This window comes from Theobroma cacao, chromosome 9 (genome assembly GCF_053813885.1).
Source record: "Theobroma cacao isolate CCN51 chromosome 9, ASM5381388v1, whole genome shotgun sequence".
Classification (NCBI taxonomy): domain Eukaryota; kingdom Viridiplantae; phylum Streptophyta; class Magnoliopsida; order Malvales; family Malvaceae; genus Theobroma; species Theobroma cacao.
Window position 1 is genome coordinate 2,563,754 of NC_142647.1, and position 21,243 is coordinate 2,584,996.

Consider the following 21,243-nt stretch of genomic DNA (forward strand, 5'->3'; position numbering starts at 1 on the left):
TAAATAAATTTTAATTATTAATAATTGACTAAATAATATTTATTAAAATATTATTTATTATTTTATATTCACATTATATTAAAATCATGCATAGACATGTTAACATATAACATCAAAATATTATATTATCATTAACGTCATGTCATGTGATATAAAATTATAAATAATATTTTAATTTATAATTAATCAAACTATTAATTATGAAAACTTATTTGATTTAAAATAAAAAAATAAAAAATAAAAATTCACTTAAATTTTCTTAAAAAATTTAAAATTTTATTTAAATATTACATTGTTTGCTTTCAGTAATCCTCTTACCATATGCTACCTCTTTCGTAAAAATGACTATTTTTTCTAATTTTGGATGATGAATATCGTATCGGATTCAACATGACTTTCCCTGTATGGAAACATCATTAATTATATTTTCTTTAAACATCATATATTTGATGCCCTAAACCTGGTCAAGGCCACCCTCATCACTGGATTTATAGAATATTTTCATTTTTAGAACAAGAATCAAATTGCATCTAAAGGCTACCTCCAACACCAATATATAGTCTGCAATCAGATCAAAGCAGCATTCACTCAGATGGGTAATAACGACGGCTGTACATACAGGGAGGTCAGGCAAACACAAATCTATAGGGAGTTTGCAATCATTTGATTAAAAGTTTCAGAAGAGAAGCCCCCTAAGAGACACTCTCAATATAAATCCACCATTCTTCCCCTCAGCATGGCTTCAGCTTTTCTCACCTGCTTCACAGGTCCTATGATGAATACCTGCACAAAAATCCAGAAAGATATAAAGAGCTCAATTATGGAGATAACAGATAGTGCGTCAAAGTAAGTACATGTACATTCTCGAAAAGAATAAAAAATTATACGGTATATGTAGCAGCTAGGTACTCCAGCAAGGTAATTCTTTAAGATGTCAAAGAACTAACCTTGTCTGGTGGACCCTTAGCACCCCCAACCAGGATTTCCGCGCTGCAAGAAAATGAATTTGAAGTAAAGAATAGGTAGAAAATTTTGCAGTTTCAAACTTCAAGAGAAATATGTATGCATGTTCGTAGGGAGAGGGAGAAAGAGGCATATTACTTGCAAGACTCCTTTATTGACAAGATTGAAGCCCCTTTTCTTCCAATAATACGCCCCATCTTCCCTGGCGGAACATCAAGAATAGAAAGTATTTCTTCCTCGGGAGCATTCCCCTCCAAGTGATCTGCAGAAATAAATCTCACCCTCGGTCAGTATCCAATTAGAAAGTACAATATTTTTGCTTGCATTCTTAAAACAATTTTCCTTCTCTCTAATGAATAATGCTGAGTCCAGTACAATTACATGTATAGTTTGAAACTTGAATGTTATCATAATACGCACCATCACACTAGGCGAGAAATGACATACTCTATCAAAGCATTAAGCTCATTCAAACTTCATGAATATATGCCACATTACCTTTTCTTTGTTGATTCGGTGGCAAAAGGATCCAAACCCTGCTCTTTGAGCAAGGAGATACATGCACCAACCAGTAAAAGCCAACTACTTTATGCATATGCCACATTACCTTAATCGAAGGTAAGAGACTAAAATACACTAATCAGGAAATTATATGGAGATACTCAGTTGATAGCAACAACTGTGCGTGTGTATGTGTGAATAAGAGAGAGAGAGAGAGAGAGAATCACATAAATGAATACTGTCTCTACAAAGCTCAGCGAATTAATTAACATCTTTCTCCAGGACTCTAACAAGAAATAAATCATTATAATACAGTCATTATGAATACAAGAACCTGGAATGGGAGGAACAGATGGCCAATCAGCATAGTTATTATCATTGATGCAGAAACATCGGCAATACAATGCTCCACGAACTGCAAGGTACCATAAGGATCGTTGATTTAGTTTCTCCATCATCATGTGGTAGATGTATAGAAGGAAGCGGACATCATCTGTAGCTGCACGGACCATAAGCTCAGATAATGGTCTGTAAGTCCAAAACTTGGGATCCTGCAGATAGGCAAGACATAATTGTGAGGATTGGAAAGAAATTCAATTTACATAGTACAGTGAAGTACGATTTTATCAACAATGAAGCATCTGCATATGCACATAACTTAATTGAGAGAAGAAGAAATTTTTTTTTTTTAAAGGAGAGAAGAAGAAATTTGATTATTGATCTACATGTAATCACATGACCAATAAATAGGAAATGTTTTCAAATCTACTTCTGTTGATATTGCAAAGCTATTTGCAGATTGGTCTTGTTCTCTGTAAGGGGAAATTTGGGTTAAACCTTCACCACCCAATAACATTTGAGAAGTGGCAAGAAACTTGCTATCCTTACTAGCTAGCTAGATGGCATCAAAGATCAAAAGAACACTGTGCAGGGTGTGAATAAAGTGGGAGAAGGGGGGAAATCATCAGTATAAAGACATGCTAATGTTCCAGCCAGCTACTTACCAAACTAGGATATCAAACATGAAATGCATAATTTGCTATCAATAAGAAAGCAAATACCAAATAGCTTTCTGGACTCCAAAAAGGACAACAGGGAATTACTTTTACCCCAAACACTCCAGCAGTATAATTAAAACAATTTTATGTTAGCGATAAATTGATTAAACTAACCTGCCTAAGGAGGAGACGAACCTCTTCCTTCTCCTGATAAGATATGCCTACATTTAAAGTATCAGGGCATAAATCAAAAGTCAAAACAAGCCAGTGGCTGTAACTTGATGAGCAAGTTAAACTTTGCTGGTTTAAAAGAAGCCTATAACACATTCAGTTTCAAATAGCAAAAAGAAACATTTATAAATCTTCCATACAATGTCATATCAGAGCATCATTACTTCTCATATGCGGAAGTTTGGAAAGTTGAAAGAAACAAATAAACAAAATGTCAGATTCCTGCATGGTCACAGTAAGGCAAACGTAACTGCTTGATTTCAACATTAATTGGAGCACACTGCTTAAGTTACATCAACCAAAAGACCCGAAATGGGTACTTCAAGGCAATTAATAATACCTATTTCCGAAAGCCATTTAACATAACATCTTAAAGACTTTGCAAGCGAAAAATATATTCATTTAGCACAGTTAAGCTGCAGATTAAAAGCTTCCACAACCTGCATTAATTAAATTCAAATAGATACCAGGAAATATAAATACCACAATAGCGTGGATCTGCAAGGAGGCTAACAAATGATATGTAGTCATAAAGCAATCTTGTCCGTCCTTCTTGTTCCTCTATAAGAGAATAAGCAATCTGCAGGGCAACAAAAAAAAAAATGCAATGTCAAACTACTCAACCTTATTTTAGTAGTCCTCATATCAATTTGGACAATATTGAAAGCAAGCAAGAACAACCAACTTCAAGATTGAAGCAGTGTGTTTTTGAATGCATCTATGTGGATGTAAATAAAGGAATGAAATAAGCACCTACAAGCAAGAATTGAGAAAAAGAAAAGAAAGAGAAATGAAACCACAAACATTAGGAAAAAAATTGTTTAAAGTGCTAATTAGATAGGCTTAAATCCACCTAAGTACTCCACAATGGAGTAACAACAAACATTAACATGAAAGGAGCATAAAAAGAAATTACCAGTTTTTTCATATGATTTACAAGTTTGATATCAATAAGTCCTCAATCTCATAAAGGATGCTCACCTGGGTGTCCATAACATTGTGTAACTTGATGCCAAATTGAAAGTACAATGCCTGTAAAATAACAACAAATTCTAATTCGCCATAAAGCAAATCAAATACACCATAGTGTAAAAGTCAAACGAAAAACAATTAGACACCTCGCTATCTCGTTTGCAATCGTGAATAACTTTTTTGACGTAACTAGACTCAAGTGCAGGCTTACAGGCTTTTATAAGTGCCTCACCACCCTCAATGGCGTCAACCAAATATATAGCATCTGGAAATGCAAGCTGCCAGAAAAAAGTATTTCTATAAATCTTAGAATAGCACAGGCAATTTAAGGCATTTTGATTTTTAAACTAACCACAACAAAAAAATCTACTCTCCTATAAAACATAACATACATGTCTTACAAACAAACCATAGTTCTTCATAAAGCATATCATTATTGACTCAAGGAGCTACCTAAACTTTGAATAATTTGAGTCAAACAGTCACCAGAACTATAGTTAACCTGCATAATACAGAGAGTGCCGTGGCGACAAAGGTCAACACCTTCACAGTCAAAACCTACGACCAACTGCCTCTCCGGCGAAGGATTCAGGAACTCCACCGGAAGCTGAGAAGCATTGGTCACTATATGGATAGGAACCATAGGAGCTTCATTGTCTAATGGCTTACCACCTGCAACACATGCGTCAAGTCACCAAAGTTCAAAATTAAAACTAATCCATAATAGATTCAGTTAAATTCTATAAATAATATCCATAAGCAATATATAAAAAAAGAAAAAAGAAAAAAGTAAAGAACAGTGAAAAATCAGTGATCTGAACTGACGTTTCAGTTATTTTCTTCACCAAAACAGGCCGGTCGAAGTGAATTAGGGCATGTCAAATGGTGGATAATCCACCACTATAAACTAAATTTGAATTAAACAGTAAAAAGCACAAGAGCAAACTTATAACTCAAACCAGAAAAACTTTTAAATTGATAATAAAAAGGATTACGAGATTAAATACCAGAGTTCGAAGGGAAAGGAACGTGAGTGCGATGAGAAGGAGGATGGTGAGACGAAGCCATGCGATCGGACCATCCAAGCAGATCGAGTTTTTTTTTAATTTTTTCTTTTTGTCCTTCTTTCAATCTGACTGAATTTATATTACTCTCCTGTTTTCCTTTTTATTTTTTTCTTACCGTGGTTTTTATCGCTAGTGGGATTTTCATTTCAAGGATGATCTGGAGCGGAAGGTAATACGCGATTACGAAACGACTCGCTTTATATTTTCGCCACGTCATTTAAAACATGGTCTTTCATTTTATATATCTCCCAAAGGTTTGAACATTAAACTAATTACGTGAATTATGACGCATATTCAATCACACACGCACTAAAAGATTAAATAATTAGTAGCATTTTATGTAATGTAAAAGAAACGGAAATTGTATTACCATTCCATAAGAAGAATTAAATATTTGGAAATTGTATTACCACTCCATAAATGTAATACCTTTTTTTATTTCCCCACCCTTTAAAGTAATCCTATAATATATCTTGGAAGATGAGCAAAGGTATACGAATAATATTGATAATTCAAATTTGTGTCATAAGTTACCTAAAAGTTTTACCTTGTAATAAAGAAAAAGGGATTTTGGTCGATTTCATAAGAGTCAACTCATTAAAAAAATTGACTAATAGATAGTGATAGAAATTTTTTATTCTCATTTGATGTCTTTTTTATAATTTTGCATCAAATATTGGAAAAAATTTTCTTATTAAAATATAATTTTTTAAAATTTTTTTAATAAAAATAAAATTATTTTTTTGAAATATTATCATATTATTAAATTAACAAAAATATTAATAATTAATTAACGATTAGATTCATATGTTTAGCAAAATATATTTTAAGATGGATTGTGCATTTTAAAAATAAATATATTACGTAAAATTATTATTAAAATTTAAAGATATTAATATATTTTACTTTTAAAAAATTCTAAACAGGTATCAAATAAAGACAAACGATTTATGTTGTCTGGATAATGGCATGATTTGAGACAATCTGTTAATATCAAAACGACATTGCGATGAGCCGCATATCCTGTATGGGCATGTAAAAAAATGAATTGCTGGAAGCGAAAGGGTATGGTTAGAAAAATGCTTAATGAAATAGACACTTGCCGGCTTGGCTTACAGTATTATTTCCCTGGTTAAAAAACTGAGCATCGGCAGAAATCTAGGATGGAAGCACCACATTTCTCACATCATGCTTACACTACGATTTAAAACTATTTGCCGAGAGGATAAGCATAAGTTTTTTAATTTGTTAATACCATCGTATATGTTGACGTCCAGGGATTATTTAAGGTTGCAATTTGTAAACAAAAATGCTGATTAAGTGGTCATATTTGGTTCCAATCATATTTATTGAAAGACAAATAAAGCAAATAATTGAGTAAAGGAGCTTAGTTAATAAGGTGAGACTAATTAGGATTTTATTTTTGAATTATTATATAAAAAATTTTAATTTTAAGTTACGTCATTATTATTGAATTTATGTAATTTTATGAAAAAATATAAAAAAAATTGAATTGTTATATTCAATTGAATCTGATTTTGAGCATTAAAATAATTTATTTGGTTTCAATTCAATTTTCGATTTGTAAAGTAAAAATTTAAAAATATTTAAAGCGAATGAATGAAGTTTTTATTATTTTTATATTTTTTAATTTAAAATAAAATATGAACAAATAAAAAATATTGAAATTTAAAAAATTATTTGACGAAATTAAATAAAATTTGATTTAAATAAATTATTTTTCGATTCAATTAATGTCAGAATTCTATAAATTTTTTTTTTTTTCAGAACCGAACCACCATATGCTGTCATGAAAGTCGGAAAGCAAAGATTGGAGTGGAACTATCAATATCTTTTGTGGCGATATGGGTCTCCACTCGCCATTCCTTTGTTTTGTTAATCAGGGATTTCTTTGTAACTTTGTTGGCTTTCGAGCTGTTCGGCACAAGGAATAAGATGACACGTGGCGATTCTCCAATGGTGCACGTAGGTTTAAAAGTGTTGCACTAAAACGTGGGACCTTTTTCTAAAAAGCGACTGCACACGTGTACACGGAACCGATGATGTGTACGATTTGCACATTTCTTGTCAATCGGGATTTATTTCCAAAAACAAGAGAAAAAAAAGAAAAAATTTACTTACTTAAATTTATTACTGAATAATAAAAATAAAATTATAAATACTCCTTCAATTTTTTTTCATCTTTCGTTTTTCGAAGGTCCTTGAATAAAATCTTGATGTTCTGTTTTAAACATCTAATAATTTTACTTTTTGCACGATACAAATATATTTTTTGTGATTTTTTAATCATTTTGTATTAAAAAATATCAAATATTAATATTATAAAACTTTTTAAAATTTTAATATAAAATACATTGAAATAAAAAATTAAAACTAAAGAAGAAAAAAATCAGAAAAGTATTTCTTACCTTGAATAGTTGGATTGTAAAATTGCCAAATGCTTAATGTTATTTCTCAATTGAAAATTCCCTACTTAACCCTTAACGAAATGTTAATTTAACTTATAAAGTTATTTATTTTAATAGTAATTAAATAATTTGAATTTGAAACTTGTTAAAATTTATTAATATCACAAATATATAGTATATTTTATTTGTCTACTCTGACTATTTAATATAAAAATTCCTGACCAAACACTAGTATGTTCTCTCTCATTTAAAGTTAAAAGGAAAGGAGTGATTTGCAAATAAGGATCCTTCTTTCAGCACTGAATAAAATCAAGCTCAAGATTTTATGCCAACTAAAGACATCATTAAGTCTGAAGTCATTACAATAGAAAGAGCCGTAAAAAAAAGACTCGAGGATAGCGTTGCCAAATGTCAACAGCATGCCAGTAAAACAAAATCCAGAGTTATTTTTATTTTATTTTTTGGCCAGTGGAAAGATCCAAAAGTGGGAGAAGGGTAGTTTTGTAAAAAGACTCAATGGTTAAAATGGATAAGAATGGTTGGGCCAACCATGGCAAAGGGTAAAATACGAAAAATCCAAGGGGAGGAGCTTCTAGTTCTATCCAAAATGGGCCCACAATCCAAGCGCTTTTGCCCTTTCTCTTTCACTTTTCTAAGACCAGCCATGATTTTCTCTTCCTTGGTTCTCTGTCTTCCTCTCCTTCCCCTTCTCCTTCTTCGGAATCCCTAATTAAGCTTGCCCTTCCAATTTGTCTCTCTTTTTCACTCTTTTCGAATCTCTTCTCTCTTCTCTATCTACTATAACCTTTTTTGTTTTTAACTATCCAAATCCTACTTTTATTTACATCACATTGTTTTTTCCTATTTCCATATATATCACTTTTCCTTTTCTTCTCCTTTTCTAAGTTTCAGTTACAAATTACCATTTTCCGAACTGGGTAGTCTCTGAGTTCTTGTAAATCTGTTTAATCTTGAGTCAAACAATCCAATTTGACATCTGGGTATTGACCAATTTGAGTTTCTTTAGAGTCGGTTTAGGTGTTGAATCCCTTTGCTTTTGTGAACATTTGATTTTTTTTTTTTTACTCAAAAGACTTTATGGATTGTTAAACTTTTAGTTTTTAGAGGTGGATTTTAATTTTAGTGGTGTGGTTCACAAGATCTCTGTGTGAATTCTATGTAAAAGTGAGTGTTGGTAATTGTGTTTTTCTTTTTTTTTTTTTTGGGGTTGAAGTTTGAGTGAGAAAATAAAATAATGAAGAGAGGGAAAGATGATGAGAAGATCATGGGGCCTATGTTCCCTAGGCTTCACGTTAATGATACAGAGAAAGGAGGGCCAAGAGCTCCTCCAAGGAATAAGATGGCTCTTTATGAGCAGCTCAGTATTCCTTCACAGAGGTTTAGCCCTGCGGTCTTGCCTCTTAACCCAAGTAATAAAAGCAGCTTGGTTCCTCCTGGTTCCTCAAGCCAGGTATTTTTCTTATCATTTATCTGTCTCTTTGTTATTCTATTGGTATATTATGGTAATATTTTTACACATCTGTTGGGGTTTGGTGAGGGGTTTTATTTCCTTATGAAGATCAACTCATTACTTAGTAAACTTTGTCCAAATGGAGCATGATTATAGTAATTTTATAGGCACGGTGATTTATACTATCTCTGATTGCTGTAACTGATTGATGCTTGCAGGGGTGTAGCCTTGAAAGAAATATGCTTTTCCCATCTCGTGTATCTCTTTCCACATCCACAAATCTGGCTGAGAAGTTTAGTACTCGCCAGCTTGGAGGAGCAAGTGTAAATGCTCCTTTGGCACGCCTTGAGCAGAGAAAGGTCAGAGATGAAGATGATTTCATGGTTCCTGTATTTGTTAACTCAGAGACAGGTCACCAACATAATAAAACTAAGAATGGCTCAGATGGAGAAAAACTCACTCCCTTGAGCCCAACTTATCCCAGCCGTCTAATAAAACTCCAAAATGTTTTTGATAAGGATCCAAATCGGAGTAGCTATTCTGTTGTGAATTTAAGAAAAGAGGTTAGAGACCAGATTGAAGAGAGCTCAAGAGTGTGCTCAAGTAGGGAGCGTTCAGTAAAAACTGCTGCGGACTTATCAACTAGAGAAAATAGTGATGGACATGTCAAAGAAGCCAATATGTCTCCTGATCAAGATTGTGGGGAGCACCCTGCTTCTAGACTTAGCCGATTGCATGAAAATGATGCTTGTCTGCAACAACCAGCTAATAATGGGTGCAATAATGGTGCTGAGTTGATGAGAGATATTGATGAGGGAATTCTTTCCCGGCAGAGAAGCATGTCTTATTCAGAAGGGAATCACAGTGGTCCAGATGAAACTAATAATGACAGTGAATGCCGTGGAGACAAGACATGTGGCTCACTACAGTGGGCAAATGAAGATAAAAGTGACAATGTCTCGGAGACCTCCATAGTGGATTCTGCATCTGGCTCGGATATCTCTCCTGATGATGTGGTGGAAATAATAGGTCAGAAGCATTTTTTGAAAGCAAGAAGAGCCATTGTCAAGTAAGTTTTCATTGTTAGTTACAATGTCTTGGAATTATTTCACTTTTCTGGATTTATATTGGAGAGGCCATGTGATTTTTTTTTCAAATGCTTATTCATGTTACCTTCTTGTAATATATTGTCAAAACAGTGCAAGCCTTGTGCTTTTGAAAATGAGAGAATGGCAAATTTAATCATGCACTTGCACAAGAAGCTTTCTAGGTCCCTTAGGAGGAGGGGTGGAACAAGAAATCTAGTCTATAGTGCAGTGTTTCCATGTGATGTTTCAGAGGATACCTTGGCTGGTCCAATGGTGAAATTCTTGTCCTGATATTTGACATAATGCAGGTAGAGCTCTTGAGATTGGTCATTTAGGAATTAGTGCTCCCAAGACCTTGAAGAAATTTTATAGATTGATAGATCCACATAAGATAAAATATGAAATGTTCCATGCAATCTGTACATGAAAATATAATTGAATTACCTTTATTAGTTTAAATGTGATTAATATGTTTTGAGGGTTGTTCTATTTATTTGTTAGTATCTTCTCTCTTGTTACATATGGAGCTATAACTTTTAGGTCCATGGTTGTAGCTAGTAGAAATAAAAGCACTGCTTTTTTAGTTATTATGAAAGTTTTGAGTGCTGCTTGCCTCTTATTTATTTTGGTTTTTTTGTTCTTTTTGGAATGTAAGCAATCAATCGCAATAGGTGAGTTTTAATTACTTCGTCTAGGCTGATACTACAATTGGATATAGACTACGATCACTATTCCACTATCTCTAGTTGTTATCACAAGTTAAAGTTGCCTCTAGTTTGCTGAATGCAATATGGATTACTAATAGTAGGAATATAGATTAAATGCTATCTTGTGGGGAGTAGTAAATATGGCTTTGATGGAGGGGAGAATTTATGCTCTGGAGTCCTGGGATTCCTCCCAAAGTGGCATTTTTGTGTTCAGAGGCCCTCAATAACGTATTAACCGTGGATCATCTTCCAGCAGGGAGAGGACTAATTTGTGCAAGGCAACATCCGAGACAGCGGAACTCCTATTATTCATTGTCTGCTCATCTATATTTGGGTTTTATTTCTGTCTCGGTTTGATGCTGACTTCACCTTTTGGTCCTGAGAAATTTTGCCTCCATGGCACCCGAGGGCTTGGACAGGAGGAGAACAAGCTAGAGCTAATGTTGGTGGATCTCAAAGGAGGTGAACTGGGGAATGTTTGAATAATTTGAAGTTGGTGATGGTTATTTTGGCAAATGAGATGTTGTCTAGCATGGTATCTTGGGTTCTGTGGCGAAGGATTTTTTGGGAATTGGGATCTATAAGCAGAACTTAATATTACAATTTAATTTAATAGTTCTGTCCAATGTACAGCTTCTAATTGTTGTACATTTGTATAAGTTTGTATGCTTAACTCATTTTTGTGCATATTCCTGTTCAAGAAAATATCTGTTTGTGTACATGCTGTAAATTGAAAGAAATTCTATTTGCAACAAGTGCATGTGGCTTTTGCTTTGATTTTATTGTACTGAAGCTAAATGTTCTGCATTCGGCTTGCCAAGAAGATGGCATTCAAAGCATTTCTGAGTTATGGTTATTGCTAGCCTTCAAATTAATTATTTTGTGTTTTCTCCAATGTAATGCTATCATATTTGTGTGATTGGTATTGCCTTCTTCTGTTTGTTAGATACTGATATAGCATTATCCTAATTGTTATCAAGTTCATAAGGTATATTCTAGAAAGTGTTGCCATTTAGAGCTAGGAAGAGGTTTCACCTATCAAAGAAAACTGAAGGAGGTTTCTGTTGTGAAAGAGTCACAAATCACCCCTCCCGAAAGCTGAGAACAAGGATTGAGGATAAGTGAGAGGAATCATAGACTTAAACTCAACCTTATTAACCACTTTAGTCACTTTGTCCTCATATGAAGTAATTCTTGTCTGTGTACTAATTTTTTCAAAATTATGTTATCTAGTGCTTATTCTGATGAATATCCAGTTGATATTGTCTGTTCACCTGTCAGTGATTGTATGTCTGTTAAAACTGAAATATTATGACCTTTGCAAGTTTTTCTTGATCAACTCCTGTTACTCTCTACAGTCAGCAAAGAATATTTGCAGTACAAGTGTTTGAGTTGCATAGACTTATTAAGGTAAGGTGGTCCTTGACCTTGTTTAGTAGTTTCTGCTGGTTCCCATTTGGATACATGCACACACTCACATGTATACATATAGTCAAAATGCTTAATGCTTTGGGTTGAAACAGGTTCAGAGACTAATTGCTGGATCACCACATATCTTGCTTGAGGATACAGCATATCTCAGCAAACCCTCTTTCCAAGGCTCTCCTGCAAAGAAACTACCACCAGAGTTTATTGTAAAACCACTGCCACACACTAAGTGCAAAGATGACACTGAGAAGCCAAGTCATAAAATGGAATGTTCTGCAGAAAATGCAGTTGGTAGGACATCCCTCTCTTCAGTGAAAAATGGTAGTCAGCCTTCAAACTATGGACCTTTCCTTGGAAACCCACCACCTGCACCAGTTAATGGTGATAATAAAATGAATCCTTGGTGTTTTCATCAAATGCCTGGCCATCAATGGCTGGTCCCTGTCATATCCCCTTCCGAAGGACTGATATACAAGCCGTATACTGGACCTGGATTCATGGGATCCATTTGTGGAGGATGTGGACCTTTTGGACAAACTCCAATGACAGGCAACTTTATGACTTCAGCTTATGGAGTTGCAGCTCCGCCTCATCAAGGAATTGGGGTTCTACCCGGTGCTCCTCCAGTTGGCCACTCTTACTTTCCTCCTTATGGGATGCCAGTCATGAATCCAGCAGTCTCAGGTTCTGCTGTGGAACAAATGAACCAATTTGCTGGACCTGGTTCCTATGCCCATAATGGCCAGTTTTCTGGAGGTGGGGCAAACTTTAACATGCAACATCAAAATTCATGTAATTTGCCTAGCGAGAAGAATGGTGCTATTTCGCATGTCATGAAGTTTCAGGCATCTAAAGACACCGAACTACAAGGGAGTACAGCGAGCAGTCCTGGTGAGAGAGTGCAGAGAGATGGGACCCGTAGTGCTGCTGAAGGAAAAAATGCACTTCCGCTGTTTCGTACAGCTCCAACCATTCTGGAGGGAGCCCCTCAACCTCACGATAGTGAGCAGACGACAAGAGTGATAAGGGTTGTGCCTCACAATCCAAGATCAGCCACTGAATCAGCAGCTCGAATTTTCCAATCTATACAGGAAGAGAGAAAACAATATGACTCAGTTTAGCTTGTTTATATCAAGCAATCTATTACTAGTAAAATGATCTGGGACTCATCTAGCTAGGTGTGTTGCTTGGTCATTTTCTCTGTACTTTTTGGTAATGATACTGTAACCTTTTCCTACTAATTTTCTAGTTTACCGGTCTGGTTATAGGTTAGTCATATGTAGATAGGAGTTTACAAGTCAATGTAACATGTATTTGTTATCTCTTCAATACTTTCTGATTGATGTTTCGGAGGAACAAGGATAGTAAATTCTGTACTTGTATACCCTTGACTGCAGGCTTAGTAAGAGCTTTACTTTCCTATCAACATCTACAAGAGTTTCTTTAGGAGTAACTTCTGCATCCATACTAAGGTACTAAAATCAGATAAAGCCGGTACCAAGAAAAGCCTAGAAATCAGTTTTGCTCCTCAGCAATGGAAACACGAATCTATCTGAATGGTAAGACAGCAATGGTAATCTGAATGGAAATACTAATCCAAATTTCATTTATTTGTATAAATCCCTTATCTGTCCCTCGGGTTCGGGTTTCTTTAACCTTTTTGCTAGTTACTGATGAGTCTTTAAGAAGAGCTTGCTAGCATATCATCCATTCTGACTTCTGGAAAACATAGAACGTACTCCTTTCACTTTTTATTGGCACTAACCTCACTATCCCATAGAAAGAAAGAAGGAAAGAAAGAAAATTAACAACAGTAACCAATTACGGCAGCCATTACTAGTCCTTAAGGGCACATGAGATTCCTGCCTGGGCCCCCAAAATAGAATTCAGGATCTTCAATGTAATCTCCAACATATGTAGAACGATAGCAGTTGTATTCATCCACTTGACTACCCACCCACTCTGGGAACTTCAAGTTATAAGAGATGTCAAGTACTCGCATTCTTTTCACGAATCCTGAATTGCCAGTGATATAATCAGGAAATCTTCCATTACCCATGGCTGTTTTTGTATGGGGAGAGTGCCTTAACTTGGAGCTGTAGACATCGCCTCCCCACTCGGCGGATTCTGCACCCTGACTCAATCTTGTAAACAAGGTTCTTGGCCAATACCCTATGTTGGTTTTTTCCCCATACTGCACCCATATATTGCTTGTTTTGGGATCCTGAGCTTGAAAACCAAGTAAAAGATAATCAGAAGATTGAGGACTCAAAAATGCAAGGCTCACAAACTAATATTTCAATCCATGCACCAGTCCATGTTCTAGTGATTTTGGTTCTGATAATTGAATGATAGTTCCATCCTTAAGTTTTATTGCTAGCATTCTTAGTATTATCACTATCAAGAAAACAGACACTACTACTTTTAGTAACCAAAGTTGAGCTCTATATTTCCTGACCTTAAACATGAAGAGAGTTATCTGATATGGGAGCCCGCCGAAGACTGAGATAGGATAAATTGCTGCACCAAGAGCAATTTTATTGCTAATTTGAACGAAGCCCGGACAAGTGATATCAAAACAACCTGTTGAGTTCGATGCATCAGCCTATACATGGAGAAAAATATTTGGTTATTGATCAGATTTGTATAGCACAGTGCAAGCAACATGTTGACTAGAAAGCATGCACGTGCAATTGTCCCCCAGAAAGTTTTCTTTTAAAGCTTCAAGGCAATCACTCATGGTTAAAATGTACTTACAGTCCAGTAAACATATAATCGAGTTTGTCTGTCTCCGTAGACACTCGGGTTCACCTGAAAAGTTCAAAAATCAATCCTAGATTAATAACTATCAGATCTAATATGTAGAATCTTAGCTAAGGGGAGTTCGTACTAACCGCCCATCCAGATTCAACGCACTCAAAATCAAAGTAAGGGCCATTTCTGAGGCTGATTCTAGAAGTACTGTATTCATCATCAGATTCAACATGAGGATTCCAGACTTTGATGTCTCCTTTGACTCCAGCATAATTATACCCTGCTGTTAGCAATATTGCCTTCTGGTTCACATAAAGTTGGGCCAGAAATGCAAATGTGCCAATGAGAAATAGCAGATTTATAATAGTAAACTACTTGAACAACTGAAGTCTAGCACAGAAAGTGATGGATACCGAGTGATTCATTTGGTTTATTTGTTGAAGGGATAATGGAGTCTCCTCATTGCTGGGCTCTTTAACAGGATTATAATAGCTTGGCTTTTTATTCCAATAGCCTTCTCCAGAGTTGGATAATAGCCCTTTATTCCGGGTTCTGCGAACTGGGATTGTTCCTTTTGGACAGCTTCCACTTTTCTGCCATGGTTGAGATGTCATAATCCTGGAAGAATGCTCACTCGCTGGAGTTTCCTCCATAGTTGGATTATAACTTGGTGTCATCTAAATGGAACGAACAATAGTTTTGGTTACAAACAATTCCGATAGAAACAAAGTATCAGAACATCCAAGTAGCTAGAAATAAAGCTAAACAATTGAATGTTAATGTTCTAGCTGCAATAAAATGCATACCTGAATGATGTGATTCCTCAAAGCAGGATGATCCAACGCAGGCTGCTTGTAAATGTCAATGCAATCTATAATGTCACCATCTTCACTCTGCAGGCAAAAACATATCCTGCTCAAATGCATTGACTGGTTAAACAGGTTATATTATTCAAGAAATGAAGCATGAAACGAAATTCAGATACTATAACGTGGTCTTTTTCACTGGCAGGCGACTTTCAAGGTTGCAGCTTTTAGAAGTGCTTCTTCTGATAATGAATATGAAGAGTAGTAGGATAAAAGAATCGAAAACCTATACCTGAATGGATTTCACTGCATGCCTTCCGTGGTTGCTTCCTTTTCTTCCTTCCAAAATCTTCTGTCTAGCTAAGCCTAAGTCACCCTCCCCAAGCTCATAACAAAGTGTTAGCCCCAAGAGAATAACCATGGCTTCAAAACTAGGAGAGTACAAAAAACCAGTTCTCATTTGTTACTCTCAGTTTCCTCTCCCTGAAAGGTGTTTGTATGTAATCACAAGTTCTAATGATATAATTATGAAGATGGAAAACTCTTTGGAATGCTGATATAGATGCTCTTGATGATCAAAATAGAGATGTAAGTAGCAATATTTATTTCAAGTCACACAAAATTTGCATGATTCAACTTCTAATCATGCATTTTCTATTTACACTTTCAACATTTGAATCATACTTGGAAACAAGAAACAAAAGTGAATTTTTAGCCATACTTTAGAACCACCAAATAGATATAACATATTGTTAGTATATTGGAAAAAAAGTAAAAAAAAAAGAAACCTTCAAAGCAAAACATTTAAACCTAAGTAGCCATAGACAAAGAGGCACAAAAAGGGGAGCTAGAAGTTTTAATATTTGGATTCTAACATACATAATGATGAATATATATATATATCATTTCAATTCGCAAAGGGTAAACAATTTAAATTTTGCTTAATAGTTTCAATTCCTTCTTCTTGCTCAGTAATAATAATAAATTAATTTTGAATGGAGAATATTTTAATAATTTTATTAAATAAAATTAATCGTGTAAATTTTTGTAAAAATAAAAAATTAATTAAATAAATTTTTGTATGGTGTTAATTGAGGAAAAAAACATAAAATGTCGTGAATAAAATTGAAATGACGAAAATTGTAAGTGAAATTTATTCAAAAAGTAATATTTTGATTTAAAAAAAAAATCTGACTGTTACTTATAATAAGATACAAACATAAAGTGAATACTTTTGGGCCTTGGAATAATGGAATTAATCAAATGAAAATTAAAAAGAAAAAAAAAAAGGAAATTAGGGGAAAGGATAAACATTAAACCATCTTTTGTTCTAAATAATTTCATGTCAAAAGAATCATTTCCAATATTAATGAAAATATTTGTTTGAATATTATTTTACATTTCCACGTGGCCACTCAATACTGGCATATTCAGCCACGCTGGAGACGGAATATATTCTAGAAGGATCACACGAAAGAAAAACACCTAAAATCCTCGGAAAATGGAAATCTAAAAGGAGTTGAAAAATCCTCACAAAGGATTTTCTATTTGTCTCCGACAGCCACTTTTTCATCCAGTGCACGGAGGAAGTGAGAGGGAGAGAGTGAAAGAGAAAGCTTGAGATAGACGCCACTAAGCGAAAATGGTGAACTTCATGCTGAAGATCGCTGCCGACCTTGAAAATCTAACGAACCTCCAGCCTCAAGGCGGCTGCGACGATCCCTCCTTCTCCTATCTCTTCAAGGTCTCTCTCTCTGTGTCTGCTTCTGACTTTGCTTTTCTTTGCTTGAGCTGAGCTCATTTCATTCCGATATGGTTTCCGGGCTTCGAACTGTTTCTCTTTACTTCTCTAAACGCAGATTACTACTCTTATTGTTGCTTGAATCCAGTATGTTCTCCGTTTTAATCCTTCTTTGTGGTCAAATGCTGGATTATTAGTTGAAATCTTCTTTTCTCAAATTTTTAGCCCTTTTTTTGTTTTAAAATAGTGAATTATTATAAGTTACTATAGTTGATAATTCTTGAGTTGAATTTATAATATTTTATTCATTTTGCTTCATTTATCGCAACTGCAAATGCACGAAGATCTACTTTATCTGTCCGCTGCAAATGCATGTACCATTGACTTTATCTATCCGTTTATATTTCTTCCTTCGAAATTTGCTTCCATTTTCTTATTCTATTTTTTTTTAATCTATTTCTCGTTATATTTATGTGATTTTACGCCTTTTTTTTTTATGGATTGCGATTAAAGATTCAGTGAAAACTACATAGATCTGATTTCATTTTAATAGATTTTACTTAACTTTCCTTATTCTTCTTTCTCCTTACATAGATAAGGATGATGATAATTTACTGTTAGCATCTCTCTCATATCCTTGTTCTTTTTGTATGTCCTGGCTTTACAAGGTTTCATTTCACTAATATTTGAAATCTTGTATCTATTTGCATATTTGGAGTTTCAGCTGAAATGCGGTAGGTGTGGAGAGTTGAGTCAGAGGGAAACATGTGTGAGCTTGGGCGAATCCATTCCTCTTCCTGTGGGCAAGGGAACCACCAATCTCATTCAGAAGGTAATCTTGTATACGTGTATTCTCAGTAAATGAATTGATTTCAAGTGAAAGGTCATTGCAATTGGTGGATTTTATGTCTGTTTGGTTGCTGAGAGCAAAGAGTGGACGAGAGAGACAAATTTCTACTTCGTATAAGTTGCATCCTTTCTTGGACTTAGTCAATTTCACCTGGGCTACACGTGGTAATACTAGTCTTGGTTTATTTTATTCCCCTTCTCATTTCTCAAGCTAGCAGATATTTCTAGTTTAGTGTTCTTAGATTATGTCTAATTGGAATTTTTGTTTTGTGAATTTAGTTGTAAAATCACTGTGTTTTCTGAACTAAAAAAAAAAAAAAAGGAATCTCATGCATTAGAATAAATCCACAAATCCATGCTACATGTTAAGAACCAATATTTAAGCAATGTTTTTCGTAGTTGCGAGATGCATAATTTTCTTTCCCCATCCTGTGCTGTATAATTTAGAAGAAGCATGATGTGATTCTAAACTCCAATTGTAAGTCCGCATGACTCCTTTCCATTTCACATGCTGTATTGTTGGTTGAGTTTTTCTTTGATTCATTCCTTCTAAAAGTTGCTTGGGGTCAAGTAAGCTTTGAGACCGGTATTTTTTTCTAGATAACATCTGTCTTATATCTAATGGTTTCAGTAGCCTTATGTAGATATTCTATGTGTTTATCTTGTATACAATCAAACTTCTGCATTTTATATGGCATGCTACTTGTAGTTGCTTTAACTGCAAAACTTCAATTTACTATACTGGGTTTTTCCTTTTTATCTACCTAGCTATTTACTTCCAGTGATTAATGGTATTGTGATGCCTTTTCTTTTTTACTTTAGTGCAAGTTTTGTTTGAGGGAAGGAACTATAACAATGATCCCTGGCCAAGGTCGACCACTGACCCACAAAGACAGTGAAGCAGGAAGCTATGCCCCTTTGATGCTATTGGACTGTAGGGGTCATGAGCCTGTGGGTTTTATATTCGGTGGTGGCTGGAAGGTTGAATCTGTAAGTCTTTGTTCTTCATCCCCCACCCTAGATGATCTTTTTATTGGGTAGTGGAAATTGTGAACAAAGCTTTATTATAGCAAGGGCTTCAGACTGTAATGTCTTGGTATATATTGATTTTCCAATTCCAATCATAGCAATAATCATTTATGAGCTATTAAAATGATAACACATTCTTTGTTTTTGATGACAAAAATAACCAGAGTCAGATGTAAAAGATCAAGACTAATCACTATATAGAAGTCCCTGCTTTATATTATGCATATTATGATGTTTGAAGATATTTCATTTGCTGTATTTCCTAGTTGGGAAGTACCTAGTTTGAATTTTTCCCACCCATTTCAAAAAGTGTATAATAACTTAGTAAGCACCTTGCACCTAAAGCTAAGGGCATTTAAACCACATATTCAATCTTCAGCGGAATTGGATGGCAAGCCTGGCTAGAAGTTACAGTTAACGCTGCACTTACATGTGAATTTGTTTATGTGATGCTAGTAATTGCATAATATCCTGACCATAGTTAGGCATTGTTGTTGTCTGATTTCTGGTAGTTACTGAAATATTCCCTCACCGTTGGGTTGTTGGGCATTTACACGGTTACTTACTGCCATCTATATATTTGGTGAATGTGTTTCCATGTCAACTTACTGTAATTTGTTTGTGTAGCTGGAAGGGACTAAATTTGAAGATGTTGACTTGTCTGGAGATGACTTCGCTGAATATGATGAGAAGGGAGAGTGCCCAGTGATGATATCCAACCTTCGTGCTACTTTTGATGTGGTGAAGTAGAGTAGTACTGCTCTCCAACTTGCACATGTCTTGGTAAATAAGACTGATGGTTCATCATGAATGAGGTAGAAACCTGTGACTGTAAAACATTTAATGTAGGCATGAAGCTATATCCAATCGTGGTTTGATGTGAATTGTTCAGTTTGTAGTATATGCTAATAGATACAATGGCAATGGTTTGCACTGATTAATGAATCACATAATGTTTGCGTGTTCATTGTTTTCTTTATTTTTTGAATTATGAAGATAATTACGCTGAATGCAAATAGCTTTCCCTTAAAGAAGTAAAGAAGTCCCCCATGTTTGAGAATGGATTCTTTTTAGACCTGGGGAAGCTTCATGGTTCTTGCTCTTCATAGCAAGAGCCTGGAGTTGTTGGTGAGGCTGAAATGTGCCAACTCGGAGTAGTGTCAAGAAACTTTTATCTGGCCTAGATTTTTTTATATTTTTCAGTTCACATTCGTATGTGGGAGCATACTAACTGTTCTTCCAGTACTTGGGAATGTTTCTGATACACTTGAAGACGCAAGGCTGCTCCATAAGTTGCTGGTGCTGTAGTGCATCGCATATATCAGGTATTGTGAGAGATTGCGTTTTTGTTGGCAGGAAACAGATATTAGTACTTTTACTTTGGAAACAGATGCAACCGCCTTCTTACTACTACGTTTCTTTATTTATCTAGGAAACCATCGCCTGATCTGAATGAATTGGACAAATTTGTTCCATTGGGAGTATACGTAAGAATATTTTGCGGGATGTTTGAGGAATTGTCCTTCACCTCGTTGCCAGCCAGCCTTCGTTGGAAACAGGATAACTACTAGAATCAACTTAGGTGGAAGCGGTCCGCACGTCTCATGCATATGTTGGTGAGCAATCTTATAAATGTAGCTCTAGGTGGGTCCGGATCCGAGCTTCGTATGAAAGTGGAAACTCCACCTCGATGAAAATTCAACAAATTAGCTTTGCCATTAAATGTGTGAACCATACAATGGGTAAATGTTAATTCACTGCCCTTCCTGTTAAGAATCAAAATTCGACTATTCTCTCCTTTATTGCCATCTACAGAAGGAGTTTGAATTACCTAAAATAGATTGTGTAGTGAGAATCCAGAGGGATTTATTTCGGGGGAGTTTCAGATTTTTCATTTTTTGTTTTTGATAATCCCATTTTTGGAGGAAAAGAAATCCTAACGGCATTGATCATGCTTAATATCAAATCCCACTTTCAGTGACGTGAGGGAATTGTACTTCTAGCTGACTGCCTGGCCCCTCTATTTGGGTCACCATTAACCCCAGAAGTTTGATCATCATGCCTCATTCTCCTGGTGCCTTGTTAACATCTTAAATATACAAAGAAGCCATTTCCTCTTTTAAAATTCCCATTATATCCCTGCATGTCAAACAGTAAACTGTAACTCCATAGGACAAGACTGCCTTTTTAACTCACTCAAGGCTGCCCA

General features: G+C 35.1%; 4 protein-coding genes across 5 annotated transcripts; 2 read left to right on the forward strand and 2 right to left on the reverse strand.

The window, feature by feature from the left end:
• Nucleotides 1-557: 557 nt before the first annotated feature.
• On the reverse strand, nucleotides 558-4,835 carry LOC18588024 (3'-5' exonuclease domain-containing protein / K homology domain-containing protein / KH domain-containing protein). Of its 2 annotated transcripts, XM_007012163.3 has the most exons (10): nucleotides 4,673-4,834; nucleotides 4,168-4,337; nucleotides 3,812-3,943; nucleotides 3,675-3,725; nucleotides 3,177-3,273; nucleotides 2,637-2,683; nucleotides 1,799-2,015; nucleotides 1,102-1,225; nucleotides 948-990; nucleotides 558-783 (listed from the first exon to the last, which is right to left on the reverse strand). In XM_007012163.3, the coding sequence occupies exons 1-10, from the start codon at nucleotides 4,731-4,733 to the stop codon at nucleotides 706-708; spliced, it is 1,020 nt and encodes a 339-aa protein (XP_007012225.2). In that variant the 5' UTR covers nucleotides 4,734-4,834; the 3' UTR covers nucleotides 558-705. The 2 variants fall into 2 exon arrangements, with proteins under 2 accessions (XP_007012225.2, XP_007012226.2); XM_007012164.3 differs by lacking the exon at nucleotides 3,812-3,943 and having other exon boundaries at nucleotides 4,673-4,835.
• Nucleotides 4,836-7,807: 2,972 nt separating this feature from the next.
• ELF3 (hydroxyproline-rich glycoprotein family protein) lies at nucleotides 7,808-13,184 on the forward strand. Its single transcript, XM_007012165.3, has 4 exons — nucleotides 7,808-8,632; nucleotides 8,851-9,701; nucleotides 11,786-11,837; nucleotides 11,951-13,184. Exons 1-4 carry the CDS (start codon nucleotides 8,417-8,419, stop codon nucleotides 12,974-12,976), a joined length of 2,145 nt encoding a protein of 714 aa, XP_007012227.3. The 5' UTR covers nucleotides 7,808-8,416; the 3' UTR covers nucleotides 12,977-13,184.
• A 232-nt stretch (nucleotides 13,185-13,416) lies between these two features.
• On the reverse strand, nucleotides 13,417-15,875 carry LOC18588026 (protein neprosin-like). The gene is made up of 7 exons (XM_007012166.3): nucleotides 15,708-15,875; nucleotides 15,416-15,502; nucleotides 15,023-15,286; nucleotides 14,750-14,911; nucleotides 14,613-14,666; nucleotides 14,314-14,460; nucleotides 13,417-14,079 (listed from the first exon to the last, which is right to left on the reverse strand). Exons 1-7 carry the CDS (start codon nucleotides 15,873-15,875, stop codon nucleotides 13,699-13,701), a joined length of 1,263 nt encoding a protein of 420 aa, XP_007012228.2. The 3' UTR covers nucleotides 13,417-13,698.
• Nucleotides 15,876-16,901: 1,026 nt separating this feature from the next.
• On the forward strand, nucleotides 16,902-20,001 carry LOC18588027 (uncharacterized). Its single transcript, XM_007012168.3, has 4 exons — nucleotides 16,902-17,159; nucleotides 17,881-17,988; nucleotides 18,828-18,995; nucleotides 19,662-20,001. Exons 1-4 carry the CDS (start codon nucleotides 17,058-17,060, stop codon nucleotides 19,782-19,784), a joined length of 501 nt encoding a protein of 166 aa, XP_007012230.1. The 5' UTR covers nucleotides 16,902-17,057; the 3' UTR covers nucleotides 19,785-20,001.
• The last annotated feature ends 1,242 nt before the right edge of the window (nucleotides 20,002-21,243 follow it).